At 54.9% G+C, this 26,977-nt stretch overlaps 4 protein-coding genes across 7 annotated transcripts in view; 2 read left to right on the forward strand and 2 right to left on the reverse strand.

The window, feature by feature from the left end:
- Positions 1–13: 13 nt before the first annotated feature.
- EFS (embryonal Fyn-associated substrate) lies at positions 14–9,768 on the reverse strand. The gene is made up of 6 exons (XM_040227274.1): positions 9,560–9,768; positions 4,157–4,435; positions 3,763–3,903; positions 2,932–3,645; positions 2,478–2,567; positions 14–1,247 (listed from the first exon to the last, which is right to left on the reverse strand). Exons 1-6 carry the CDS (start codon positions 9,575–9,577, stop codon positions 813–815), a joined length of 1,677 nt encoding a protein of 558 aa, XP_040083208.1. The 5' UTR covers positions 9,578–9,768; the 3' UTR covers positions 14–812.
- Positions 9,769–9,887: 119 nt separating this feature from the next.
- Positions 9,888–21,017, forward strand: IL25 (interleukin 25). Of its 2 annotated transcripts, XM_040227276.1 has the most exons (4): positions 9,888–9,949; positions 16,779–16,909; positions 18,021–18,265; positions 20,235–21,017. In XM_040227276.1, the coding sequence occupies exons 3-4, from the start codon at positions 18,024–18,026 to the stop codon at positions 20,488–20,490; spliced, it is 498 nt and encodes a 165-aa protein (XP_040083210.1). In that variant the 5' UTR covers positions 9,888–9,949; positions 16,779–16,909; positions 18,021–18,023; the 3' UTR covers positions 20,491–21,017. The 2 variants fall into 2 exon arrangements, with proteins under 2 accessions (XP_040083210.1, XP_040083209.1); XM_040227275.1 differs by lacking the exons at positions 9,888–9,949; positions 16,779–16,909 and adding an exon at positions 17,671–17,830.
- MYH6 (myosin heavy chain 6) overlaps positions 13,653–26,977 on the reverse strand; it is a 39,386-nt gene continuing 26,061 nt past the window's right edge. The window contains exon 35 of one of the 3 annotated variants that reach the window (XM_040227261.1): positions 13,653–13,665. In XM_040227261.1, the coding sequence (XP_040083195.1) occupies positions 13,657–13,665 (9 nt within the window). In that variant the 3' untranslated portion in view covers positions 13,653–13,656. Of the gene's footprint in view, positions 13,666–13,706; positions 13,776–26,621; positions 26,703–26,977 lie in introns of those variants that run through there. The other 2 variants (XM_040227260.1, XM_040227259.1) reach the window with 2 other exon arrangements.
- On the forward strand, positions 21,723–24,326 carry CMTM5 (CKLF like MARVEL transmembrane domain containing 5). Its single transcript, XM_040227277.1, has 5 exons — positions 21,723–22,013; positions 22,982–23,134; positions 23,567–23,659; positions 23,871–23,955; positions 24,049–24,326. Exons 1-5 carry the CDS (start codon positions 21,888–21,890, stop codon positions 24,060–24,062), a joined length of 471 nt encoding a protein of 156 aa, XP_040083211.1. The 5' UTR covers positions 21,723–21,887; the 3' UTR covers positions 24,063–24,326.

The following is a 26,977-nucleotide window of genomic DNA, read 5'->3' on the forward strand; positions in this document are numbered from 1 at the left end:
TATCAACTCTGTGGCAGGTTCCTCTTTTTTTTATTTACTTGTTTCAGCTGACTTGTTTCTATCCAGCTCACCCCCACAATGGACCTTCGGAACTGTGCCTGGCACATCATGGGAGCTGAGAACCTGCTAGATGAACAGCTGGAGAAACAGCAGAATTTCTCCACAAACCCTAAAGGCAGACTACCCACAGTGTGTGTCCCAACAGTTTGGCCAAGGGTGCCGGGCCTGCCCCCCAGGCTCCCAGGAAGCAGAGTCGGGGAACCAGAAAGCCCGGTTTATTGAGGTGCACCATGTCAGAGGCCCAGCTCTCCTGCTTCTGCGTGGAGGAGTCCTCTGGCCTCTCCCAGACCTTCCCACTCCGGGCTGCCAACGTTCTGCCCTCACTCGCGGCTAACAGGGAGGTGCTGATGTTCCAGGGCTAAGACACAGGACATAAAAAGGGGCTCCTGGTGGCTCTAGGTTTCAGCTACTTGGCTCTCTGTGGGGTTAAGATTCCAGAGGGGTTGGCCTTGCAGTGCCCAAGAACCTCCACCCCAGGCTGAGGGAGGAGGAAGGTCCCTGGAGGGCCTGGTGCCTGCCCCTGACAAAACAGGGAATAATATTAAATATAAATAATTTATACAAAATGTCTCGTACAAAAAGCTGTGGGGTAGGGGAGGAGGGGCCTCAGTGAGAGGCTCAGATGCCTCGAAAGGGCAGTAAGGGGGAAAGATGCCTCAGTGTCTCCTAGTCCTGAAAACAGAGCCCTCCAGCCACCTGAGGACTGGAGGCGGCTCTGGGAGGCAGGTGAGGGCAGAGCAGAGACAAGGCGCTCAGGGGGCCAGGCTGGTGAGCAGAGTGGTGAATTGCAGGGCCCTCCCTGCCAGGTCCGCCACGCACTGCGCCATCTCTTGGGCTGCAGGGCTGGATGGGTAGCCCAGGGCGGCCCCCTTGATGGCCAGCACGGTGGCCCTCAATGCCTGGCCCAGTGCTGTGCCTGCGGCCCCGACCTGTGCTCGCAGAGGGGCAGAGGCTGCCAGGCGGCCCAGGGTATCCCCAACGAACACCAGGCGGTGGGCGGCCACCAGCACCCGCTTGCCGTGGGGCACAAAGAGGCGTGGGGGCTGCTTTGCCTGGGTGCTGGACATCAGGGCCGCCACGGCCGCCTGCAGTGTTGAGTAGTGGCCCCGGCACTGCCCAGCGTAGAAGTGCAGGAGCTGTAGATCTCCAGTGGGCAGAACCAGTGGCTCCCCGGGGGACAGGGCCTCCTAAGGGCGAGAAGAGGGTTCAGCGGGACTGCTTGGCCAGTGCCACTTCCATTCTTATTTCCTTTCTCCTTCCCTCCCTTTGGTCCTCATGCCTTCATTTCTCCCTGAGCTCAACCCCTTTAAACTGTACCTTCGCTTATCAGACAATTTAGATTCTCTTAGCGGGTGACAGGAAGATGCCCAGAATTGAGGTCTGATAAATCTGGATTCAAACAACCTCAAAAACAAGTCTCTGAACGTCATCATTCCTTTATCTCCTTTATCTTCATCTTCCTTTATCTTTTTTATCTACAGGGAGCCTAGTACTACACTGTCCAGTGTAAACATAATGCCAACCATATATGCTATTTCAAATTTCCAAGTAGCCACGTTAGAAAAGTTACAAAGAAATTGGTACATGTTTTGTAATTCCATATATTAAAAATGGTGTAGTTTCAACACTGTAATCAATATAAAAATTATTGAAATTGCTTTTCATGCTAAGTCTGCAAAGTCTGGTGTGCATTTTATATTTACAGTGCATTTCAGTTCGGACTGGTCACACTTGGGGATCAGTAGCTGCATGTGGCCGTGTGGTCACCACACTGGATCATGCAGTTCTTGTTTCTGCCTCCTAAGGCTGCAGTGAAGATTAGTTGATTTTCACAAAAAGAGCTGAGAACACAGCACTGCAAACTGTAAGCACCGTATGAGTGCTAACTATTGCTATGATCAGTGCTGACAGGCGCAGTGTACTGAGCACAGGGTCTGGCGCTTGGTACGAACGTGACAGATGGTAGCTATGGTGATTAGGACCATTCTAGACCATGAATCGAGGAGACAGTCTCATTTCCTTGAGACCCAGAGAGATTAACTGGTGGCTTCGGAGGCCCTGGCTTCTTAGTGGTGGAGCTGGAATTAAGAGCCAGGTCTCTTAGGAACCCAGGAATTTACAGTTGGAAGGAGCCTCAGAAGTCACCCGGCCCAGAAACTCTGTTCCCCTGACTGCTCGGTTTTCTGACTCCTCTCCAACACATTCTTTCCTCTCTTTCTGAATTCCTGATATCCTTTTCGAAGTTCCAGCTCCTTTCTGGATTCTAACTCGTCTCCACCCCAACTGTCCCGTTTCATCGAACCCTTACCCCCTCCTAAATAGATTTCCCTCGATGCTTCTGTTAAGAATACCCCTTCTTCCAGGTTCCTGCGCCTCCTCCCCTGCCCCCTTCTCTAGCACCAACCGCACCGGGTTACCTGCTGCTCTGGCGGCCCCCTCTCCAGCTGTTCAGGATCCCCTGGGGAGGCCTTATCTGGAGGCCTGGCTTCCTGAACTTTGTCCATGCCCTGCAGTAGGGGATAAGGGCCTCAGTGCAGGGGTAGGGGAGCAGGGCAAGGCAGCCCCCGTGGTCTTCCTGCTCCTCCCCACTCCCACGTCCTCCTGAAGGTCTCTCCTTCCATCGGATCCACAGCCTCCTGACTCTGGGTCTGGGAGAGCCCGAGTGGCAGGCCAGGGAGCTTGGGGACCCCAGGTTGGGTTGCAGCACTGATACAAGCGATGTGGCCCAGTACAGGGTCACAGGCCACAGGGTGCAGGGTCAGCGGAGGGGGAGAAGGGGACGGAGGAAGCCAGGCTCTGCCTCTGGGACCTCAGGTCTTGACCCCCGTTCTCCTGGAGGCATTCTGGGGTGGCTGACTGAGGCAAGCTCACCTTCAGGTGGACGTAGTCGTACTCCTCGGCCACTGGGATGCCCTCGTACTCGTTGTGGTGTCCTATTGGGTGGTCCTCCACCTCCCTGCCCTCCGGATCCCCCTCCACCTTGGGGCTCCCGTAGCCAGGCAGGTGTGGTGGGGGTGGGGGCAGGGGCCTGTCCTGGATGCTGCCCTTCCGGCCCGGAGCAGGAGAAGGAGCCGGGGAAGGGCTGGGGGCCTCCGGCACAGGCAAGGCAGGCAGGGGGCGACGGGACAGACTCTCAGCTGAGGGCAGCCGGGGCCTGTGTGGGGCTGGGGGGCTTCTGGCCAGAAGGAGGGCCATGTCACTGGAGGCCGAAGCTCCCAGGGGCTCTGGAGAAGGGGGTGTCTCCGGCCCCAGCAGGGGGACGTCATAGATGCCCTCGTCAGCGCCCCCGCCTTCCCCATCTGCCAGCAGTTCCTCTGGTGCCTCATACAGATTGAGCAGGGCTGATGCTCGTTTCAGGTTGGAGGGGGCAGCATAGAGGGGGGGCCCTGGTTCCCGGCCCCCCTCCCACTCCAGATCTAACTCCAGGTCTGATGGTGACTTTGGGGCCAGAGGCACGTCATAGGGAGCTTCATCCTCTCCAAGGGACTGGGGGGCAGCCTGAGCCAGAGGGCGGGCAAAGGAGGCCGGGCAGTCATAGGGGCCATTGGAGGGGACTCGGAGGGCAGTGGGAGGCACGGCGTAGACCTGCAGAGGAAGAAGTTAGTTACTTTCAGGCTCAGCAGTGGGGCCCCCACTCCCCTAACCCATCTCCGAGAGCCATCTGTCACCTGTCCAACAGACACATGAACCCCTAGCCCTCACCTCCAAGGCAGCTCCAGGGGCAACCAGTTGGGTCCCACTGCCTCTGGGGACCTTGTAGATGGGGTCAGGGGAGGCTGGGCAGGGTCCAGTTGGAGGTCTCGAGGTAGGACAGAGTCGAGCTGGGGGTGGCACCACGTACAACTGGGGGACGACAGGCAGGTGGGTCAGGTAGAGTGGGGAGCAGGGAATCATAGTGTGCGCCTGGGAGGAGCTTAAACACCTTCCAACCCCCTCCCTGTGCCAGTGGAGAAAGAGCCCAGAAAGACTTGGCAGACAAGATTTGAACAGCAGAGTCAGTGCAGGGCTGGGGGTCTCAGGGCTCTTTCTGTCCCCTCTGCAGCAGCAGAGAGGAATGGGTTGTCCAGAATCAGGGTTGGGGGGCTCCAGTGCTCACCTCCTGGTCCTCACTGCCATGCTCCGGGGCCGGATGTGGTGAGCCTGGCTGGGTTGGGGGCACCTGGGAGAGGCCAGGCTTGGGTGCTGGGCCAGCGGGAAGGAGCTTCACTCTGTTGGCAGGCACGATGCCCTGCTGGCCATGCAGGGAGCAGAGGCACCAGCCATCCAGCCCACCAGCGCCTTCCCTCTGTAGCACCCGCAGAACATCCCCTCGGCGGAAGGACAGCTCCTGCGGGGACTCAGCAGTGTTGTCGTACAGTGCCCGGGCCAGCTGGGCCTGGTGGGTGAGGTGGGAGCAGGGAGAGGGGTCTTCACACACATCATCAGGTCACGTTACCCCTGCTCAAAATACAGAGCTCCCTGGTTTCCTCAAGCTACACATGTGACCTCCCGACTCAGCTCTTCCCAATGGGCCCGGCCTGGCTTCAGTGCCATTCCCAGCATTCTCGCTCTCTATCCTGTGATCTAGACAAGCTCTTTCCCACCTCAGGGCCTTTGCTCTTCCTTTACCCCTCCCTAACTCTTCAGTTGATTAGACCTTTTCATCCTCCAGTTCTTCCTCTTTTCAATTCCTTTATGTTTTACTGTGCTGGGTCTTCAGTGCTGCACAGGGTTTTTGCTCGAGTTGCGGGGAGCGGGGGCCGTTATCTAGCTGTGGTGCGGGGGGCTCTCATCGCAGTGGCTTCTCTCACTGCAGAGCACAGGCTCCATGTGAACGAGCCTCAGTAGCTGCAGCACATGGTCTCAGCAGTTGAGGTTCCCAGGCTCTAGTGCACAGGCTCAACAGTTGCTCTGAGGTGTGTGGGATCTTCCCAGACCAGGGATTGAACTTAAGCCTCCTGCATTGGCAGGCTGATTCTTTACCACTGAGCAACCAGGGAAGCACCTTCAGTTCTTCTTAAATGTCTCCTTCTCCTGGGACTTCCCTGGTGGTTCCGTGCTTAAGATTCTATGCTCCCAATACAGATAATGTAGCTTCAGTCCCTGGTTAGGTTCCCTAACTAAGGTTAGGGAACTAAGATTCTGCAGGGCATGGCCAAAAAATAAATAATGTCTCCTTCCCACTCTTCTCCCCACCTCCTTCTGTGTCTATCTCCATCTATTACTTCCTTCACATTAGTTTATACTGTTTGTCTGAAGTGAAGTGAAGTGAAAGTCGCTCAGTCATGTCCGACTCTTTGCGACCCCATGGACAATACAGTCCATGGAATTCTCCAGGCCAGAATACTGGAGTGGGTAGACAGTCCCTTCTCCAAGGTATCGTCCCAATTCAGGGATCGAACCCAGGTCTCCTGCACTGCAGGAGGATTCTTTACCAGCTAAGCCTCAAGGGAAGCCCATACTATTTGTCTACATACTTTTAAAAATGGATTTCTTCCCTTGTACTGTTAGCCCTGTGAGAAAAGGGACTATTATATTTCTAGCCCCTGCAATAGGCTTGACCTGGAATCAGTTCTCCATGAATGTATGCTGAATGAATTACACAGGGAAATCTTGCAAAGGTCTCCCATAGAATCTCCATCACCTTCCCTGTTTCCTGGTCAGTATCCCCTACAAGCAGGTTAGATTAAGCAGCTGCAGATACCTCATTCTGAGAGAGACTGTGAGAAGTCCAGCCCAGACAGAGCCTCGGCATAATAGGGAAGAAAACAGAAACCAAAGCAATTGTTTTGTTCTCAGTCTTAGCAAGTAAGGTTCTACCAGCAGAGGCTGACGTTACCATGAAGAGAAAAGTATATACGCTCATGTGTGTGTGTGTGTGTATTTGCGTAGGGGGGGCTGGTGGACCAACCAAGAGCAAAGATTTGCCAGACTGTTTCCAGTTCTCCTGGCGGGGATATCTAAGCTTTTTCCTTTGAGAGCTATGTGCATGCGTGCTAAGTCACTTGAGTCGCGTCCAACTCTTTGCGACCCTATGGACCATAGCCCGCCAGGCTCCTCTGTCCGTGGGGTTCTCCAGGCAAGAACACTGGAGTGGGTTGCCATTTCCTCCTCCAGGGGATCTTCCCGACCCAGGGATTGAACCCACATCTCTTGTGTCCCCTGCATCAGCCGGTAGGTTCTTTACCACTAGCGCCACCTGGACACTGCTAGGCTCAGGTGAATCACAGACACCAAGTGCGAATTGTATATCCAGACACTGAACAAGTATTTGCACTAATCATCTCATCTCATTTAATCCTCAACCTGATAAGGGAGGAGCCATCATTATCCCTGTTTGGAAAGGAAATTGGAATAGAGAGCTTGGTATGTTGCCCAATGACATACAGCTGGTGCAACATGAGTTGAACTCCAGGCTGTGTGATTCCAGAGGCTGCACTCACACTCTTTTTCACAACCACAAGCATAAGAATCTACTTTTGGGGAGTTCCCTGGTAGCCTAGTGGTTAGGATGCCAGACTATCACTGCCGAGGCCCACATTCAGTTCCTGGTTAGGGAACCCAAGATCCTGTGAGCTGTGTGGCATGGCCAAAAAGAAAGGATCTCCTTTTTTCTTCTTGTATAGTAACAGTAGTAAAGTCAAGAGGGCCTCTGACATATATCTGGACAAAATTATAATCCCAAAAGATACATGCACCCCTAAATTCACAGCAGCACTATTTACAACAGTCAAGATATGGAAACACGCCAAATGTCCATTAATAGATGAATGGATAAAGATGTGGTGTATATATCCTCATGGAATACTATTCAGTATTGGAATGGAATGGAATACTATGGAATTCTACTATAATGGAATACTACTCAGCCATGAAACAGAATACTACTCAGCCATAAACTACACACACACACACACACACACACACACACACACACACCCAATGGAATATTACTCAGCCATAAAAAGAATAAATAAATGCCATTTGCAGCAACATGGATGCAACTAGAGATTTTCATACTAAGGGAAGTCAGAAAGACAAATATATGACATCACTTATACATGGAATCTAACATATGACACAAGGGAGCCTATCTGTGCAGCAGAGAGGGAATCACAGATATAAAGGATATACTGCTGGTGCCAAGGGGGAGGGTTTGGGAGAGGGATGGAATAGGAGGTTGGGGTTAGCAGATGTAAGTTTTTATATATAGAACGGATAAGCAACAAGGTCCTAGGGTAGAGCACAGAGAACTATATTGAATATTGTATGATAAACCATAGTGGAAAAGAATACTAAAAAGGAATGCGTGTATATGTATAAGTGAATCACCTTGCTGTAGAGCAGTAACTAACACATCATTGTAAATCAACTACACTTCAAAAAAAAAAAAGACGATCCATAGCTCAAACATGATTTAAGTTCATAGGAAGTTTTCATGATGTCCGGGTTCCCTTTACTAGTCACTCATCACTGGACTCTGGTTCCACCAAGTCGTTTGGTAGAATCAGGCCACTCACGCTATCAAAATATACTCCACTTCCGATATGTTTGCTAGTGGCTTACACAGTGATGGTAGAAAACAGGTAGTTAGGCGCTGAGTAGTTAGTACTGAGCAGGTAATCCATGTGGATTGACTAACATGGTGAAACTTCTCAAGCTCAAGATATCGGGTAGGCTGCATTTGGTCAATAGACACTGGGGGAAGGATGGCCTGCTCAGCCAGAGAGAGTGCATGCTCCTCTTGACTGATATTTCCCTCAGTTGGAGAGGTTGTCCAGCCCTTTATGGCTGGATGAGATTAACAACAAACTGACTTCTTGCCTGATTCCAAATTCATCAAACCCTTTTCTGATTACATTTTGGCTTCTAAAGGCAATTGTGCCACAGAAAGCAAACATGCTAGCCAGATGACACAAATTCCTGGTTAGCTTGGCACTTTTCTTTCTAACTATAAATTAGAAATCAGTGTTTTGGATCTAGGGAGGCAGTTAAGAGCACTGTTTTTAAGGCAGACAGACCTGAGTTTTGAGTCCTGGCTCTGCTGCTTTCGAGCTGGGTGACTTTGGGCAGTCTGTTTAACCTTGCCAGACTCAGGTTCCTCCTTTGTAGAATTCCATATCCATAGCTGAATATCCACTTTCAGATAATAACAGTACTAGCTTCAGAGTTGTTGTGAGTACTGGATGAGACAATGCATCAAAGAACCAGGACATACCAAGACAAAGTTTAGGGCCAGTAAATACTCGAAGATTAGCTGTTATCAGGGTCCTGTGTGTTTCACGAGTATAAATACCAACACTTTCCCCTTTCAAGCAAAAAGAAAGATCTACCTCCTGGAACTATAAAGATGATCAGCTGGCTCCTGAGGCAGCATCTTTATGTCGGAGTACCCCACCTCCCCCTTTCTGGCTCTGAACTAGTCTTCTCATCATCATATAGATTGAGAAGCTAAGAGGAGTTTGGTCTGAGAAGGAGTGAAAATCTAACTCATCCTCGAGGGGTGTGGGAAGAGGTGAGCAGCCATGCTTCTCTTCCCAGCGTCACAATCCTCCTTCCCAGAATGCCCATTCAGAGGAGTCCAGAAAGCAAGAGGCAGCCTCGAATTCCCTGGGCATCCTAAGGCCTAGGGAAGGGTAGAAAGAGGATACATTTGCTGGGATTCAGGCTACAGGAGTACAAGACAGAAAGCAGGGGCGGGGCTGTGAAGAGCTCCTCCTTGTGTTCAATTTCAATTCTGTCCAATGGGATCAAACCTCCCGTGCAATTGCGGGAATCCAACTAGAGTCGCTGATAGATTGATTGATGATGGGTGTGGCCACCCCAGCTCTACTCCCTCCTCAGGGGCCCAGCTGACTTGTGAGGGAGTGGCTGCCTTAAAGAGGGGTGGCAGTGAGCCACACGTTCCCTGGGAGGCCTCCTCCCACTGTCCCATCATGCCAGCTGTCTCCTCCCTTTGTCCCCAGTCCCAGGAAAGTGGCCAGAGGCTGGGTGACATCACCTCCCCCTCCTCTATTTTCCCTTGCTCCCTGTCTGATCTCCATCTTTTACTCTATTTCCCCTCCTTTCCTCCATCCCTCCTCTAGAGCAGGGCTTCCTTGGGCCTTTTGCCCTCCAGTTTTCCTGGAGTCACCTCCATTCTTTCAGCTCCCTTCCAACCTTTTACTGCCCTCCCAATCACAAACCCCTGCCAACCTCCAGTGGCCATCGGTTCCCACCCACAAAAGAGGAGATAGGACTCAAGCTTGCCCCCTCCCCTCCTTCCAGGGGCAACCTCCAGAAGGAAAGAGAGGAGAATGGGAAGGGGAGGAGAGAAGGGGAGGCCAGACCCAGTAAGAGTTAGGGATGAGAGGCGAGAGGAGGTAAGGGAAACCAACGTGCCAGAAGGGGGACACAGTCTCCTGAAGAAGCAAGGGACGAAGGAGCCAGACAAAGAGAAGGCAGAAATAAAAGTGACAGGAGTGCAGGACAGACCGTGGCGGTCTCTGCCCATCAGCCTCCTCTCTCTGGTTGGACTCACCGACGTGGCTATGGCCATGGCCTTGGCCTTCCTCGCGGCCAGCTCCAGGCCAGGCTCGGTTTCGCTGACTTCAGCAGCGGCTGACCCGCACCATGGAGGCGGCCCCCGGCTGCGGCGCCTGAATCGTGGCCTCCCCGGAGGTTGGAGGAGAAAGAAAACCCACAAAACTTCCCAAATGGGAGGCAGCTTGGCCGGGCAGGAGGAGGAGCGGGGCGGGCCGGGGCGTCGCTGCGGGACCTCATCCAAGGGCGTGCGCTCTGCCCCGTCCCCGCGGCCTCCCTGAGGCTGCAGGGTGGGCCAGGCCCCCGGAGCTGCCTGTCCTAGGCCGCGGGGGTACGCCGGGTCCGCATGGGCCCAAAGCTCCCTTCCAGTGCCAGGACGGGCGAGGAGGTGGGAGCTGGGGCTGCGCTCGACGCCTCTCCGGGGCGCTCAGGACAGCCCCGAGGGCAGGGAGAAGCTGCCGGGGCGGTCGGGCTGGACGAGCGAGTTTAGGGGCCAACCTTCCCCACCCGGAGCCGCGCCGGAGAGTGGTGCTCCTGGGGCTGAGATTCGGGCGTCCGGGGCTCTGCAGCAGCCCGGCTGAGAGGGATGGGGCGGGGGCAGTGAAAATCAAGAAGTTTGTGTCTCTTCAAAGTCGCCCGACTTGGCAGCGGAGGCCAGGCCAAAGGCCTCGGAGAGCAGGGCGGCTGGGCTGGACGACCCCAGTGGCGGCTTTCTGCCCCAACGCTCGAAGCCCCCAAGGCGGGCTCCCGAGTACGCACCCTTGCTCGCAGCGCGCCTAGGGGTCTGGGGGCGCCGGGACCGTGCCTCGCTACGCGCACGCGGGCCGGGCTCGAGGGGGCGGGACGGCCTTCCCCACGCGCCCCCCTCCAACCCTCGGTGCCAGCACTCCCGCTCCCACCCTCGGTCCCCTGGCCCAGGACGCTCGCCCCCGCCGCCCCGCTTACACGCACCCTTGGCGGGGCCCCTCTGAGCGCCCCAGGGCTCGTGGCAGCCCAGGTGTCTCTGGGAACCGAGAGAAAGGCCACAAAGCAAAAGGAGCAAACAGAAGACTAAGGAGGCGCAGCGGCTAGGGTCCTGCGGACTCGCCTGGAAGTGGCGGGGGGGGGCGGGCACTGAGAGGGCTGGAAAGGGTCCGGGGGTCGCGCGCGGCTTTCAGGCTCAGCACCCCCTCGCGGCTCCCCTTCCCTCCCCTTCCCAGGCTCCCGGCGCCCGCTGGGTGCAGCTCCTTTCTCCTCCCCTCGGGCCCTCTCGGCTCCGGCGCGGGGCTCAGTCCCGGGGATTAAGAGAAAGGAGGGAGGGGATAAGGGAGGGGAAGGGAAGGGGCGGAGGAGAAAGGGGGACGAGCCCTCCAAAGGCGGGTGTTGAGTTTCAGCTCAGGATCCTCGGGCTAAATTGCGCGCCCCCTCCCGGCTCCTCTCCCCCTCCAGCTCCAGCCCGACGTCGCGGCGGACCTCCAGGTGGTGCGGTTCTCTCCCTCCCCGGAGATTTCTTCTCCCCGTCACGCCCCCGCTCTCGCCCGCCAGCCCCGCGCCTCTCTGCTTCCCTTTCATCAGCCCCACAACTGTCTTTCCTTTGGGAGGGAGCGCGCTCCCTCCGCCTTTCTGGGGTCCTCCGCGGAGCTTCTCTGCTCCCTTGGCGTGGCCTCCGCAGGGATGGCCGGCCGGGGGTCTGGAGCTGACACAGATTCTAGCCCGGGCGAGGGAACGTGAGGCCAGAGCTGCTGGTCCCGGAGCCGGGGGCGGGCGAGCTGGCGGATGGTGGCGCCTCTTACGCTCCTCTGCCAGTCTAGGCCTGTCCCCTGCCCACACTCTGGCTCACTCCTGCTGCCGAGTAGAGTAGAAGTGGGCACTGCGGACACAAAAGGGCAGGACTCTTTTAGAGAAGCTGGGATTTGGACCCCCAGGAGCTTCATGAAAGGACGAGGCTCTGGTCCCCACACCTGTCGGCCCTATTGCTCCTTCGCGTGCCGGCATCTCTCCAGCTCCCCACTCTCTCCCCGCGTTCTTTCTCTTGGAAAGAAGACTTCAAAGCCCCCTCAGGGGCGCTGGAGAAGCCGCCTTCTGTTTTTGAGGTTTCTAGGATTTAAAAAAATGAGATGCCAATCTGGATCGAAAAGCTGTAGCATATTTCAATATTTACGTTTAACGCATTAACACTTCAAACACAAGAGACAATGGCTCTATGCATAGCCTCATTTGGAGATAACATCTGAAGTCTAATTTAAGGTCCTTTGTGAACCTGAGGCCTTGGATAGAGGCTCCCTACCTCCCCTCCCATCCACCCCACCTCCACATTCCACAGGGCCACAAGTCCAGGCATTTGCCAGGAGGGGAGGGAGAGACACCTGCTCCAGCGCCTTCCTCTCCCTATTGCTTGGGCACCTATGAACAAACTCAGACTCCTTTGGGATGGGCGAGGAACTTTTAAATTTTCAGATGCATCTGATGGGAGAGCTCCCTTTTCCAGCTCCAACCTGGTCCAGCCTCTTTCAGATCCCAGCCCTAGGGGCCTAGCTGCCTGGAAGGGAGTGACTGGTATAATCTCTGCCCAGAGGACTGCCAAGGCAAATTGGGGCTCAAGATGGAGGTGGGCAAGAAACCCAGTTCTAAAGATGAATGCTCTGACTGGTGCACAGGAAATAGATAGAGACTGGAAAAGACTAACCAGGAAGGAAGTGCTGGGACCTGGCAGAATGGTGGTTTGGGAGGTGGGCAAGAAGGCTCACTGCCTTTGTTGTAGCTGAGGGTCTAGCTAGTGCCTGTAGCTAGGTGAGGGAAAAGGGAAAGTGAAGTGAAGTTGCTCAGTCGTGTCTGACTCTTCGGGACCCCATGGACTGTAGCCTACCAAGCTCCTCCATCCATGGGATTTTCCCAGCAAGAATACTGGAGTGGGTTGCCATTTCCTTCTCCAGGAGATCTTCCCAACCCAGGGATTGAACCCGGGTCTCCCGCATTGTAGGCAGATGCTTTACCATCTGAGCCACCAGGGAAGTCCCTGGTGAGGGGAGCAGAGTGCAAACCGGCAGGAAAATGAATCTGTGCTTCTGGAGTGCCCAGGCAGGGAATGGAGTCAGTCAGACTCGGGGAGAGGTGAAGTGAAGTGGAAGGTTGCTCAGTCGTCTCAGACCCTTTTTGAGGCCATGGACTGTGGGCTGACAGGCTCCCCTGTCCAGGAAATTCTCCAGGCCAGAATACTGGAGTGGGTAGCCATTCCCTTCTCCAGGGAATCTTCCCGACCCAGGAATCGAACCCAGGTCTCCCACATTGCAGGCAGATTCTTTACTGTCTGAGAGCCATCAGGGAAGCCTAAGAATATTGGCGTGGGTAGCCTATCCCTTCTCCAGGGAAACTTCCCAACCCGGGGATTGAACTGGGGTTTCCTGCTTTCCAGGAGGATTCTTTACCAGCTGAGCTACCTGGGAAGCCCCGGGGAGAGGTGGGGGTTGGGGGTGAATCCTGGTTTGTCAGCTATGTGAAGTTTGTCAAGTTCTGGAACATCTCTGAAGCTCCGTTATTCATCTGGAATAGTGACTTTGGTGAGGTGTGAATACATGTGAAGTGCTTAGCGCGATGACTTTCCCTCTTCACCTTGGCTCCCCATGACCCCACCCCCACCCCCAGCTTGTACCTTCAGGAAAGCTCCAAGCATTTCTGTGTCAATGGCAGCTGGAGTCTTCTCCTTGTCCTTATGACTCATCTCTGCCCTCTCCTTTGCAAACAGAGGTTTAACGTGATTCTAACTTGTTCAGGGAGGATTCTGGGTCCCAGGTTAGGTTGGAAAAAAACCCAGACTGGATGGGTAGCTAAGACCCTGGGTGGGCGGCTGCCTCAGATGGGGGCCCTTGACTTCGGGGCTTGCCTTTGCCACTGTTCACAGGGTAGAAAGGAAGGAACTCCCCCATTGGGTTTTCTGGGTCCCAATCTTCTCTCCCACTCATGTCCCTTCCCAGCAGAGCCCCCCAGCTGATCTCATCCTCATCCTTGGGATCTTTAGTTGTGACACGTGTGATGTAGTTCCCTGACCAGGGATTGAACCCAGGTCCCCCGCACTGGGAGCAAGGAGTCTTAGCTACTGAAATCCCTCTGCCCGCTTCTTCACTTTGTCTTATTCTACACTCTTCCTTAGCTTTTGTTTTCCAACCACATTGTCCTTTCTGTTCTTAAATGTGCCAAGATTTTCCACCTCTAGAACTCTGTTGTCCTGTTTCCTCTGCCTGGACCACTTTTTCCCCAGAACCTTTCCATCATCATGTCAAATTCCACATCTTCAGAATGGCCTTCTCTGACTTTTTAAGTTAAAGTTGCCCTCTTCCCCCCACCAATCCCCCACCCCGAGTAATTCCTTATCTCTTAACATTGTCTCACTTTCTTCATAACACTTACTATTATCAAAAATTATCTTGTTTCCTTATTTACCATCCCTCTCCTCCTAAGACATGAGGTAGGAGCCTTATCTGACTTGGCCTCCTCTGCCTTCCTAGCATTTAGAATGTTGTCTGGCATCTAGTAGGTGCTCAATAAATGTTTGGCAAATGGATGAATGAACAGGATGAACGAAATGGATGAATCCTACAGCCATGACTGTAGGACTGAGAAAGGCAAAGGCCCAGCTGGGGAGGAACCAGCCCTTGGCTAGGGGTGGGAGTTGCTGTTTTTTGTCCTGTTCACTCTGATTCTCTGCATGTCTCCCAGACAAGAATGGGTTCTGTTTGAAGGCAGGCTCCTTTTGAAGGGAGGGGGATCTTTGTAACTAAAGGTGGTCCTATAAATAATTAGCAACCGGTGCCATCATGGTGTCCCTATCAGGTTATGGGAGTCTGTTCTGAAGGCCTCCATCTGGGCCAGGCAGTCTCCCGTCAGTTGTGGGGTCACAGGGAGGTTGTGGTGTAGGGGTGCTCCAGGGCTGAGGACAGCATCTGTTTACCAGCAGGGGGCAGAAGTATTTCTGCATTTTGACCCCCCAGCCCCACCCCGCCGCCCTACGGGCCCCTCAGGTGAATGCACTTGAGCATCCACGACCCTGCTGAGCCCTGTGGTTCCAGCACTGTTTCAGGGGCTGCTGAGCTGGTTGGCCCTTTTGTGCTAGTTGCTCAGTCATGTCTGGCTCTTTGTGACCCCATGGACTGTAGCCCACTGGGTTCCACTGTCCATGGGATTCTCCAGGCAAGCATGCTGGAGTGGGTTGCCATGCCCTTCTCCAGGGGATCTTCCCAACCCAGGGATCGGATCTGGGTTTCCCACATTGCATGTAGATTCTTTACTGTCTGAGCCACCAGGAAGATACTTTTGCGGCCATCCTTGTTGCCTGCTTCCCCTTCAGCCTCCCCACCAAGCATGCCCATCTCTGTGAACAAGGAGAAGAGAAGGCCCTCGGTGAAGAGCTGATCAGAGGCAGGGGCAGGACTTCAAGACAGTGGATGAGAACTCGAATGACTTTCTGAGGAAGGGAAGGACAACCATCGTAGCATCTTTCAGGCTTTCTTGGCCCAGGTGGGATGCCCCTTTTCACATCTTCCCTGTTCTTTCCTGCTAGGGGCTGACCTCGTGTCAGTGGCTTGGGGTGGCATGCTCAGATCTCGCCTGTGGCTGCCAGGTCAGCCCCAGGCAGGGAGGCACCCTTGATATCAGGTACTGGACGAACTTTGCTTCTACCTCCACATTCTCCCCATGGCCACCCCCATCTCTCTACACCCCCAGGGATTCCCTGGAAGCTGAAGTGACTCAGGGATTCTTAGTCACCCCAAGAGGAAAACCCTCTGGAAAATGTGTCTCATGGCAGGGAGTCACCCTGAAGAGACCCACAGCTGCTCCTGAGATAAGGGTGGAGGCTGAGCAACTGCAAGGAGTGGGCGGGGGCGCGGGGGGCAGGGGTGTGTGTCTCAAAGGACAGGTTCTGTGTCAGGCCTGGTCATCACAGGGGAGAATGCCCCTCAGCAGTTTTCTCAGAGGAAATCATGGTACAGAGGCAGGGGGACAACGCAAAAGCCTCTCCTGGAGGAAACATCCCATGCAATCAGTGTGGGTCGTTTGCAGCGTCAGCAAGTGAAACAAGTGTTTGGGATCCCTTCCAGCTCTTTCAAGCATCCTGTCCTGGATGGGGGCCAAGATCAAGAGGTCTGGGCCTGTGTCAGCCTCTGAGACTTTGTTCGGTTTGGGGGAAACCCGAGGGATCCAGCACTTCTGGAAGGTCCCCGCAAAGCCTTTGCTGGGCTGGGGGTTGTTCGGGAACACCAGAAGCCACTCTGGGGGTCATGGGGCAGAACTGAGGCTGAGGGAGAGGTAGCCGGAGCCGTGGATCCCAGCCAGCCGGGCTGTGCCTGAGTGGGCAGGAATGCCCTGTGGCCTCAGGCAGGTTTAGGTGAGACCTGTCCAGCCCACACCTGGGTGAGTAGGAAATCCCTTACATCAGGGGCTTCCCTTCCATCCAGAGGTCACCACAGTGTGGCATTTCCATACCAGGAGCTTGCTTAGCTTTGGAGTTTTTCAGGGCTGGGAGGGAACCAGTTCGGCTTCCTCCTAACTGCAACCTTGATGAGGTTACTCAACTTCTTTGGGTCTCAATTTCTTCATCTTAACATGGGGACAGTAATTTCCATCTTATGGTTTTATTATGAAGGTAAAACGAGCTGATGCATGTGCAGGGTTTGGCACCATCCTGGCACATGATCTCAGGAGCTGAGGGGGCGGATGGAAGTGAGAGGGTGCCTGGGAGCACAGGGCCAGAGAGTGGGCCAGTGAGAGTGGGGCAATGTATTCCTGGCCCCAGTGCTCTTCCTAAGTGGCCCTGCTCTCCTAGCCATCACCTGTTGACCCTAAGCTCTCACCGCCCGTTCACTTCCGGGCCCCTCAGAACTCACCAGATCAGCTTCTCCCACTTCCGAATGACTTCTGACCTCATCACGCCTCTATTTTAGGGCTGCTTTGCCCTAAAGCATTCAAAAGATTCCTTATCGCTCTGCCATTTAAGTTATTCCTGGTTCCCTTTGTTTATTTCCTGAGTCGTTGGTTACCAAAGGAGTATTTTCTAAGGGAAAGCACATGCAAATCAGGAAATATCACTCTAGAGACGGTGTCTGTATATGAGTGTGTTGGAGTGGAGGGGGGTTGGTGAGGGGATGAGGGGAGTTGTTGAACAAGGATGCAGAGAAAAAGATTGGAGCAAAATAGGCAGAGAGTTCCCCAGATGGGTGGCCCCTGACTGACCTGTGTCTTTGCAGCCAGGCCCAGCTGGAACCTTGCCAGAGCACACATATCCTCTCCTGACCGACAGTGGTCTATGGACCTGTGACTGCAAGACCTTACCCCATGGCCTGAGAGTAGCAGATGCCCCTGCCATGCTCCTCAGCTAGTGAGTAGGGGTGGGGCAGGCTGATCTGGGAGCTGAGTGCTTCTGTTGGCTCTTAGCTAAGGCTGTCGCCTTGCCTCTCTTCTTGGCTCTGCCTTCTCATTTGTGCCATGGGAACAGTCACCCACCACTTCTTCCATTAGACCCTGCACATCCAGCCAACAAACTGTTGTAGTCCAGGCCTTCCTGGCAGCTTATGGGGTTAAGCCTGTACCCTGAGTCCAGAGGAGGTCAGGGGATGTACAGGAATGGGAGTAGGTGGCCCTTGGGGAGGGCAAGGGGAAGTTGGGGAGAAATAATGGACATTGAGAAATCATAGATGATTGTGGTTATAGAAGTTGGGGTCATGGAGGATGAGGAAGGGGTCAGAGAACAAGCAGACAGAGGGAAATGTTTACTAAAGTGGAGGATCCTGAGGATATCTGAGAAGAAAGGGAAGAGAAGAGACAAGACCCTGGGTGGGAGCATCAGGGATTATAGCAGCAAGGCCTCTTGGAGAGAGTCCAAGTGATGTTCCCTAATATCGGGTATCAAGTGACCCATCAGAATTCTCACAATGCCTGTTTCCCAAGGCACAGAATAACAGGATACTATTACTTTGACCCCACGCCCAGAAAAGGGCAAAGAACAAAGTTTACTCAATAGGCTTACGACGATGTTAATCACAACTTCCATGAGTCTAGCATTTAAAGCAGCTTTTGGAAAGACTTTCAAGTTTTTTTTTTTTGGGGGGGGTTTGTTTTGTTTTTTAATCTCAGGTCACACCCTCCAAAAGGTAGTGGAAATAAATTTGAATAAACAAAACAGGTTTGCTGAAAATAAAACCAGGACTCCCAAACTGCTCCAGTCAAACAGCTTCCACAAGGCCTTGCTGTCAGCCAGCGTGGCACTGAGGCTTGGCAAGCAGCATCCAGCATGTACCAGGTTAGTTGCAGGGGCCTGGCCAGGACGGTGCTGAGTGAGGCAGGAGCAGAGATGTGGCTGGGGATGGAGGGAGCTCTCAGCTTTGGGGCTGCGGACCAGATGGGACATGAATTAGAATCTCAGAGCACAGCTTGGGGAGGGGGCATGCAGACTAGCTGGGAGCACTTTTCTCACCAGCCTTTTCCTACAGGCGATGGCATTCTTGGCAATGGTCATGGGAACCCACACCCTTTGTTTGGGGTCCCAGAGGCATTGCACCCACTGGCCTGGCTGCTGCCCCAGCAAGGGACAGAACCCCACTGAGGAGTGGCTGAAGTGGAACAGTGTGTTCATGCCTCCCCCAGAGACCACCAGCCTTGCCCACCACCCAGAATCCTGCAGTTCCAGCAAGGATGGACCCCTCAACAGCCGCTCCATCGCCCCCTGGAGATATGAGTGAGTCTGCCAGCCCCTGCCCCCTCCTAAACGCCTGCTCATGTGCTGGTCAGGATGTGTGTGAGGGACCAGGGGAGTTCCAGCCAATTCCAGCCTATGCCCCCCTTTTACCTCAGTGAGGTTATCAAGTTTGGGTGTTAGACAAGGTCTAGCCCTGACACATTTTTGGTGACCTTGGGCCAATCATTGCTCAAGGATTCAAAGCTTAGTTTTTCTCATCTGTAAAGTGAAATGATATTCTATAGCCTAATGATGCAGATCATATGAAACAGTGAAAAATCTAAACTTAGTACAGAAAATGTAGGTTTCCTTCCTTTCTTCTTCCTCTACTTCTTCCCCTCCTCCTCCCTTTCTATCTTTCCTCCTCCTCTCCTTTCTTCTCCTTTTCCTTCTCCTACAATGGCTGTGTTTTTCTAACAAAAATATCAGGGAATAATGTACAATATAGGAACAAAGCAGCCCAATCCCAAATGCTAGTGCTTTGAGCCATGAATGGATTCTAATTATACCCTCTTTCTGCTCTGGGGGGACAGTTGGGTGGCTGGACCTCCAGGCTGGTTGTCTTTGATCATGGCCTGTCTTATTTTTTCTCCATGTGCTGCCACATATTATAATTCTCTATTTATGTCATGATGTAAACAAATAGTAGAAAGTACTGAAATTGGGACAATGAATTAAAATACTAAAAATTAGTACCGTAAGGATGCCAAACATAGTTCTCCCGTTTTGCATTCTCATGGGGTATCTGTGTTTCCACCCACTGTAAGTCTATTTCTGGCTTAGCCTTGGCTTTGGGGATGAAAGGAGAAGGTCATTGGCTAGGGAGGGGGCCAGCTTTGATTGAGACCAAGTCCAGGGTGGAGACTCCAGGCCACTATGCTTTGAAGTGGTCTCAGTAGGCTGGCTAGCTTCTAGACTAAATCTAAAGAGGCTGGGAACCCCTCTGGGGAGGCTGGGTACCAGACGGCTGACTTGGCTGGGGTCTAGACACCTGGACTGTGAACCCTTGATAACCACTCGGGCTGGTCTTCCCTGAAGCACGTGCTTTGCAACATGTGTCGCAAAAGCTGCTCCTCAGAAAAAAAGTGATGTCGAGTAAATGGGGGGAAAACTGCTGCAGTCCCCACCCCCTTAGAGGTTCTCAGCGTGCTCAGCACATTCACAGCGAGAAGTCTGCAGAGAAGAGCCCATTAAACTCAACGCTTCCTAGAATCATTTGACCACAGACCCCTTCTGCTACAGCGCATTTGTCAGGGAATCCACTCTGGGAAATGCTACACTAGCTGAGCCCCAGTTTGCAAAGGCCTGTCTGTTGGGGGGATGGTTTTCCAACCTATTGGCTGTTTCCTACTGGGCTTCTGGAGCACAGACCTTTGGAGCACTGACTTTTCACATCTTCTGGGGGCTATGAAACCTTTTCAGAATAAGTCAATAAGTCTTACCATACACCCGAACATGTGCTTATTATACATGCACAGTTGGAATCTGGAGGACGGGCAGGACATGGCAGACAGTGGCTCCCTCAGGGGAGTGGGGCTGGTGAGAGGCAGACTGTCAGCCTTCACTTCATGCTTTCTTATACTTGGATATAAAAGCAATTTTTACTTTAAATTTAAAAAAATACATATATACTGACAATCACACAAGGAAACCTGATGCTAGAACCCAGCATATGGATCACACGGAACCACAGCTGGTCTGGTAGGGCCCCAGTGGAGCTCCCCACCTGGCCCACCCCCCTCAGGGCTCTGGCACCATTTGGAAAGTCACTCTTCCATCCCCGACCCTCACAGTTCAGGAGAATAAATCCCAGGGGAGAGGGGGTGACTTGTTCACAGCCACCTGGCTTGTGGGCACCAAGCTGGAACCAAAGCCACAGGACTGACAGCAGCCCTGGCGTTTCCAGCCCGGAGCCTCACTGCCCCTGGCCGGCCCCTCCCTCCAGGACCTGACTCTTGCCGCCCCACAGGTTGGACAGAGACTTGAACCGGCTCCCGCAGGATCTGTACCACGCACGCTGCCTGTGTCCACACTGTGTCAGCCTCCAGACGGGCTCCCACATGGACCCCCTGGGAAACTCAGAGCTGCTCTACCACAACCAGACCGTCTTCTACAGGCGGCCGTGCCCTGGACAGCAGGGCGCCCACCATGGCTACTGCCTGGAACGCAGGCTCTACCGTGTCTCCTTGGCTTGCGTGTGCGTGCGGCCCCGTGTGATGGCCTAGCTGTGCCGACCGTGGCTGGTCCCTGGTTGGACAGCCACCTGCTGTGGTGAACCAGGACACCCGAAGGCACAGCCCCTCCAAAGGGCCACCCGGAGCAGCAGGATCTTGGGACAGGATGGGGGACCATGGGGGAGCGCACTTTGCACTTTTTGGAGTGGGTGAGAAATGCAGGGCAAATCCAAGGCAGTAGTGGCTGTTTACGGTCCCTGGAAACGGGCATCCTGTCATTTCCTCCTGGGAAAGGTCTTCAAAGCTCTGCTCTGTGTGTCTCTTCTTTCCTGCCACTCCCAGCTGCCCTGGTGCCGCACAGGCACTTTCAGATCTTTCCCTTCCCCAGTGGAGAGCCCTTCAGTCCAGTAGTTTGCTCGCTCCTTCCCTCATTCATCAAACGCTTGGTGAGCGTCGACTTTGGAGCTCTTAAACCTCCTGGTGGAGTTGCTAGTCTTTTGACATGAATGCTGCTAAGGAAGAGGCTGTTATTGAGCAGGGAGAGAATTGTTCAAATAAATAATCTGTACTTAAAAGTGGCCTAATTTGTCTTTGGCATCCCTGGTGCTTGAGCATCTTGCGGTCCCTCCCCAGCCTGGTCCCATTTCCTCCCCACTGTCAGCCTCCACCTGCTGCCCTCCAGAGTTTCCGCTGTGGTCCCCCCATCCCTCCCCTTCCCTGGCTCCCTGGCCCAGCCCTAAACACCGGGGTGGGGGTCAGGCTGCCCTCCTGGCATACTGGAGAAACAGAGGCCCATTGAGGCACTGCAGCAGGCACACAGCGCCCCCTTGTCCCCCTAACAATCTGCCTTTGTCCTCAGTTTTGGCTGCTACAGCTTGGTCCTGAGGGGCGCTGCCTGGGCCGGGCTCCAGCTCCCACCCTCCCTGAAAGGAAAAGGGAGAAAGGATGGTGAGGAAGAGGGTTAAGGTTAGGGAAGGGAGGACGCAAACTTCCTCAGGCTTGGGTTCTCGGGGGCTCCTAGCCCATTTCTCGGCTCACCTCCCAGCTCCTCCGGGTTTCTTCGCAGTCCGCCCCCTCTCTCCTCCTCCCTTCGCCCACCCTCGGCGGGTGGGCGGGGTCAGGCTCCAAGTAAGAGGAGAGCTGACCCCTCCCCTCTTCCCCGCCCCTCCTCTTCCACGTGCCTCCTGGGAACCAGTGCAGGCACCAGCAGGGCGCTCTGGGCAGCTGGGTGAAGGCCTATCTGGGCAAGCCGCCCCCCTCCCCCCCCCGCCCCACCGCGCGGCCGCCCTCTCCGGGCCCCCACGGCAGCCCTGCCCGCTTCACTCTGAGGTTTCTCGAAGTGCCTTTCCTGCTCCTGTCTGCTTCCCCGTCCTGCCAGGTTCCCATCCTCCTGTTTTCCTTCCTGGGCTGGTGGCAGTGGGGGGCTGTACCCGGTGGGCCTCGTGGAGATGTTCAATGCTTGGAGTCGTCGGGACCGGCCCCCTGAGGAGGGGGCAGCTGCAGGGCTCGAGGGCTTCGCGGTGGACAAGACCTTCCTCTCCTCCCTCAAAGGCATCCTGCTGGAAACTGAGCTGGTAACAGCCGCCTCCTCAGCCTAGAGCTTCACCTCCCAGCCCCAGGCCCCTCAGGGCTCACCCCTCAGCAGCCTCCCTCCCCCGCCTCTCGGACACCCCGCTTGCCCCAGCGACCCTCCCTACATCTCCCCTGCCTTCTTGCTGCTACTCCACCTGGAAGCAGCAACAGCAGTTTTCAGTGTCTTCAGGAAGGATTGAAGCTAGACAGCGGACCACTCTCTGGGACACTGAGGGAGTGTGAGGCACAGGGATGGGATGGGACGGGGTAACACCAGCCGGCCTCCTCCCGGGCCTTAGATGGCTGCTTCTCGGCATATCCAAGAAGTTCAGTTACCCAAAAGGGCAGACTTTCTGCAGCCCCGCTTTATCTGTTGCCTGCTCCCTGTGAACATCTGTCCTCAGGAAAGTACCTTCCCTTATTCACTTAGCAAGACCTCAGTGTAAACCCGAGTCTTCGGCATATACCTCGTCCTACATTTGAGAGCTGAGGGGACGCACATCCATTCTGGAGCATCTGCCTTCTGATCCTTGCCTCTTGGCATGGAACCAGGGGCTCTCGTCCTTGTTAGAGGAGTTTTAGGCATCCTGGAATTATTATGGGGCATGGGGTACCTCCTGGGGGCACAGGCTGATGTCCCACCACTCAAGGGGCTGGTGTTCCCAGTGCTAAAGGGGGACCCACTCTCTTGGGTTTCATAGAGTGTTGTTCCCCAGAGCCATGAAGCTTGGTTAAACTGCTGGGGCTGCTGGGGCCCCGGAGCAGGGGGAGCCTGGGCTGGCAGAGGTGGGAGGCTGGAGTCAGCCCTTGATGGGCAAAGGCCCTGGGCATGGCTCCTGCCACCAGGGTTGGCAAGACCTCCGAGGGCAGGTGGTGTGCTGGCTGGGGGAGCTTCCTGAAAAGAGGGAGGCAAAGACCTGTCCAGGCCTGTGTCCCCTTCCTGGTAAACTTCCCACCTTCGGCCCTGCAGGCCCTGACCTTCATCATCTTCATCTGCTTCACGGCCTCCATCTCTGCCTACATGGCTGCCGCGCTGCTGGAGTTCTTCATCACACTAGCCTTCCTCTTTCTCTATGCCACCCAGTACTACCAGCGCTTCGATCGGCTGAACTGGCCCTGTCTGGTGAGGGTCCCCACCCCATGCTGCCTCCCCCACCCCATTCTGGGCCCTTTCTTCTTTCAACATTGAATTTTCCTCTTTCAGCCTCTCTCCTTTTCCTGGGTAAGCAAGGAATCCAGCCCCCATGTCCTATAGTCAAACATGGCTTTGACCCCATCCTTCAGACCACTTCCTGATGCAAGTCCAGCCCCAGCCCAGCCCCTTGGCTTCTTGTCTTGGTTCCTGTCCCTCTGCGTCCATCTGCGTCCCTCCCCTGGGGAGCTGTGTGAGCTCTCTCTTGCTTTCTGTCTCTCAAGCGCCTTATGTTGTGTCCAAGGATATCTCCGTGTAGGGATTCCCAGTACCTGAGGGTCAAGCCGCTGACTAGCCTGGAAAACTTCAGGTTGATGCCGCCTGCCCTCTGCTTCCCTTTGACCCTGCATCCCCAACCCCCAGGACTTCCTCCGCTGTGTCAGCGCCATCATCATCTTCCTGGTGGTCTCCTTCGCGGCTGTGACCTCCCGGGACGGAGCTGCCATTGCTGCTTTTGTGAGTCCAGACCCGCAGAATTCTCCAGCTCTCCCCAACCCCCAGGGACCTCTGGCTGATGGTCGCACCCTTCCTGTGCCTCTGTCCCCCCCAAGCTCAAGTCAGTGCCCAGGGGCTGGCTCACACCTTGCCCTGTATCACCCACTTCCCTCTCCCTGGTGTCCAGTGGCTCGCTGGCCTTTGTTGTGGCATCCCCCTCCTGCTCTCACAGGTGTTTGGCATCATCCTGGTTTCTGTCTTTGCCTACGATGCCTTCAAGATCTACCGGACCGAGATGGTGCCCAGGGCTGCCCAGGGTGAGTGCCTATCCTCTGGGGAGAGGAGATGCCCCCTGCCCCCCAACCCAGCTACCCCCCCATGCCCTATCCCACCTGGCTCCATCTTCACAGGGGACCAGCAGTGACCCTGGGGATACCTGGCTTCTGAGCCCAGCCAGAACGTGGGACAGGGGAGCCGAGACTCATCTCCTTTGGATTCACTAGCTCCCTAGCCTACTGTCTACTGCCCCAGCCTACAGTGATGGAACCAGGCCTGAGAAGTCACGTGGACTTGTCTGTGGGGGCTAGTCTGGTATTTGATGAAGCTCGGCCAGGGAGGGGGTTTTAGGGACTAAGGGGAGGGTGCAGGAGGAAGCTGGTCATTCCCAAATTAAAAGATTGGAATCCTACTGGTGAATCTCTTTCTTCCTCAGAAATTAGGCAGATCAGGAATGCTAGGAATATTCATGGGAATGTTGCATGGCGCAGGTCATGGTCCTTTCTCTGGGACCAGGTCTGAACAATGAGCAAGTGGGGCTTTAGACTGAAGATGCAGAGGATGTCCTTCAACACAGAATATCCATGCCATGACTCTTGGGTGCAAGGCTACCTTGCGGTGAGCCTGGTGGCTGGGCACCCCGGGTCCTGTGTCTGAAAAAGCACAAGCCTTCTCCAGGTGAATGAAGGCCCACCTGTCCAGCCCTTCTAGTGGGTTGCTTGCCTGGGGCATGTGTAGAGCTCCCCCTGGTGGTGTGGGGAGGACTTGACCCCCCAGGTCACCAGGGAGAGGTCTGCATCCAATGTAAGAGGGAGAGTCCCATTGTTGCTGGAGCTGGACAAGCCCTCAGATATCACCTGGTTCAATGCCCTCATTTCACATAAGAGAGGACATGCTCAGTTAGGGGACGTGACCTCTTTATTTGTGACAGAGTTAGGGCTGGAGCCCGGGCTTCCCCAGTGGCCCAGCGGTAAAGAATCTGCCTGCAATGCAGGAGACCCGGGTTCAATCCCTGGGTCAGGAGGATTCTTGGAGAAGGGAATGGCAACCCACTCCAGTATTCTTGCTGAGAGAATCCCATGGACAGAGATGCTTGGAGGGCTACAGGCCATGGGGTCGCAAAGAGTTGGACACGACTGAATGACTGACCATGCACACACAGGGCTGGAGCCCAGCACTTCTAACGCCCAAACAGGTGTTCTGGATATTATACTGAACCCCTTGACGCTCATTAAAAACGGCCCAGCTTCATTTCCAGCTCTCTCCGTCAGTAGGGCCACCTTCCCAGGCTGCCAGCACCCCAACAGGATATTTCCTGAACATCTCATGTGCAGACCCTGTGCTGGGCCCCAGGGACTCAGAGGTGGCTGGCAGACTCCCCCCTCCTTGAGCCTCACAGATGGGAAAGGAGACCAGCTAGTGAAGGGCAGTCACAGCTCAGGGGGAGTTTGGAGTCAGCCCTTCCTGGCCCATGAGAGCCCAGTGTGGCCAGGATGACTCTGCACAGCCTTGCAGATCCCAAAATGGCCTAGCTCCTCCAAGCTGACTTGCTCATAGCCCCTCTCCAACACTCGTGTGTTCCTGCCCTGAAATGTCTTCCTTCTTCTCGGGTGCTCTGTCCAGATGCAGGCCGTGGCCCCAAAACCTGCCTAAACCTGAGCTCTGGTAGAGGCACTCTGCTCCCCTCGATGCTATCCACCTGCCTCTCTTGGTCTGGCTTTTCCTGCCCCTACGTCCTGTTCTCCTGTCCTCACATCCTGGCTCCTCACCATGGCTGGTGGCCTTTCTAGGGCTAGAACCGACTGAATTTTGTGTTTCTTTGGTCTTTGCCCATGGTTCTCAAGACTTTCTGTACAGGCCATTCTCAAGACGTGGTGGTGGACATCCTGGACAGGGGTTGGTGAAGGCCTCAGAGGAGGGATCAGAAGGGCTTAGCTGGGGAGTCCAGGAGATAGGGGAGCAGTGATGGGAATGAGAAGGTGGTCAGGAGAGCCTGACTGTAAAGCACAGCAGGGGGCAGGGGTTTGGTAGCAGAGGGGGCTCAGGACCCACCCTGTCCCTTGAGCAGTTGTGTGACCCAGGCCAGCCTGTCCCTGGTGGGAGCTTGGAAGGAGCAGAGACGTGCCCTGTGGTGTGGGCCTGCGTGTGCTCTGCTCGCGTGTGTGAGGGGTCAACGTGAGGCACGTAAGGCCCAGGTTTGGTCCATACTGCACTTCAGTTCAGCTTGGCATCAGCTGGCTCCAGGATGCCCTATGGGAAGGGGGGCCCACACACCCGGGCTCCAGCCACCTGTGCCATCCTATCTCCATCCCCAGCCAGCTTTGAGCCTCTCCTAGCATCAATGGGGAATTCATTTTGGAGGGAACAGGACACTTTTAACCCCCGTGGCTTCAGAGGCGGGGTAGGTGGAGGAGGGCTTCAGTTTCAGCAGTGCAACTCTGTGTCTAGGCATCTGGGATGGGATCACCCTCTGGTGTCTTTGTGCTCTTCGTTTGTGAAATTCCTCCCTCTCGTCCCTGGTGGTTGGTTGATGAGCAGTATGGGGACTCAGGTGAGGCAGGCTGCCGTACCCCTCTGGTCCTTAGTTCCTCCTCTGGAGATGTGGGGTGTCTTGGTTCCTCCAGCTCGATGCAGGGGCCAGGCCACCCTCCCCCCAAGGAGTCCAGGACGGCTCCTGGCCAGCCGGCGGGAAGGACAGGGGCTCAGGCAAAGTCTGGCATTCATGTTTATTGGAGGGCAGCTAGAGTGAGGTTCGGAGGCAGCGTCACTCCTCGTCATGCATTTTTTGCTGAGAAAGAATAAAAGGTGTGAGGGAGCAGCTGGTGAGAGGAAGGAAGGGTGTGGGGAGAAATCTCCAGGGCTTTCAGGGGCCTAAAGGGAGATGCCCTTAGGGGGAGAGGTTCAGGCCTTGGGAATCTTGGGGTTCCCTTTAGAGGTCTTTGTGGTATAGGCGGGGTGGGACTGGACTTTCTAAGGAGGTTCCAGCCTGTAGGGGGCTTTTCTGAGCAGGAGGGGGATGCCCAGGTGTGGGGGCTGTGCTGCCATGGGGGTGAGTAGCAGGGC

The sequence above is a fragment of the Oryx dammah genome, unplaced genomic scaffold, assembly GCF_014754425.2.
Source record: "Oryx dammah isolate SB20612 unplaced genomic scaffold, SCBI_Odam_1.1 HiC_scaffold_26, whole genome shotgun sequence".
Lineage (NCBI taxonomy): Eukaryota > Metazoa > Chordata > Mammalia > Artiodactyla > Bovidae > Oryx > Oryx dammah.

Coding starts and splice junctions, on each gene's coding strand:
- EFS (XM_040227274.1), bottom strand. Junction 3,646..3,762: donor CCCCTGGAGCTGCCTTGGAG/GTGAGGGCTAGG, acceptor CTTCCTCTGCAG/GTCTACGCCGTGCCTCCCAC. Junction 1,248..2,477: donor GGGGGCCGCCAGAGCAGCAG/GTAACCCGGTGC, acceptor TCTCGCCCTTAG/GAGGCCCTGTCCCCCGGGGA.
- CMTM5 (XM_040227277.1), top strand. CDS start 21,888: ATGTTCAATGCTTGGAGTCGTCGGGACCGGCCCCCTGAGGAGGGGGCA. Junction 23,135..23,566: donor GGCTGAACTGGCCCTGTCTG/GTGAGGGTCCCC, acceptor CCCAACCCCCAG/GACTTCCTCCGCTGTGTCAG. Junction 23,660..23,870: donor GAGCTGCCATTGCTGCTTTT/GTGAGTCCAGAC, acceptor CTGCTCTCACAG/GTGTTTGGCATCATCCTGGT.
- IL25 (XM_040227275.1), top strand. Junction 18,266..20,234: donor ATCGCCCCCTGGAGATATGA/GTGAGTCTGCCA, acceptor GCCGCCCCACAG/GTTGGACAGAGACTTGAACC.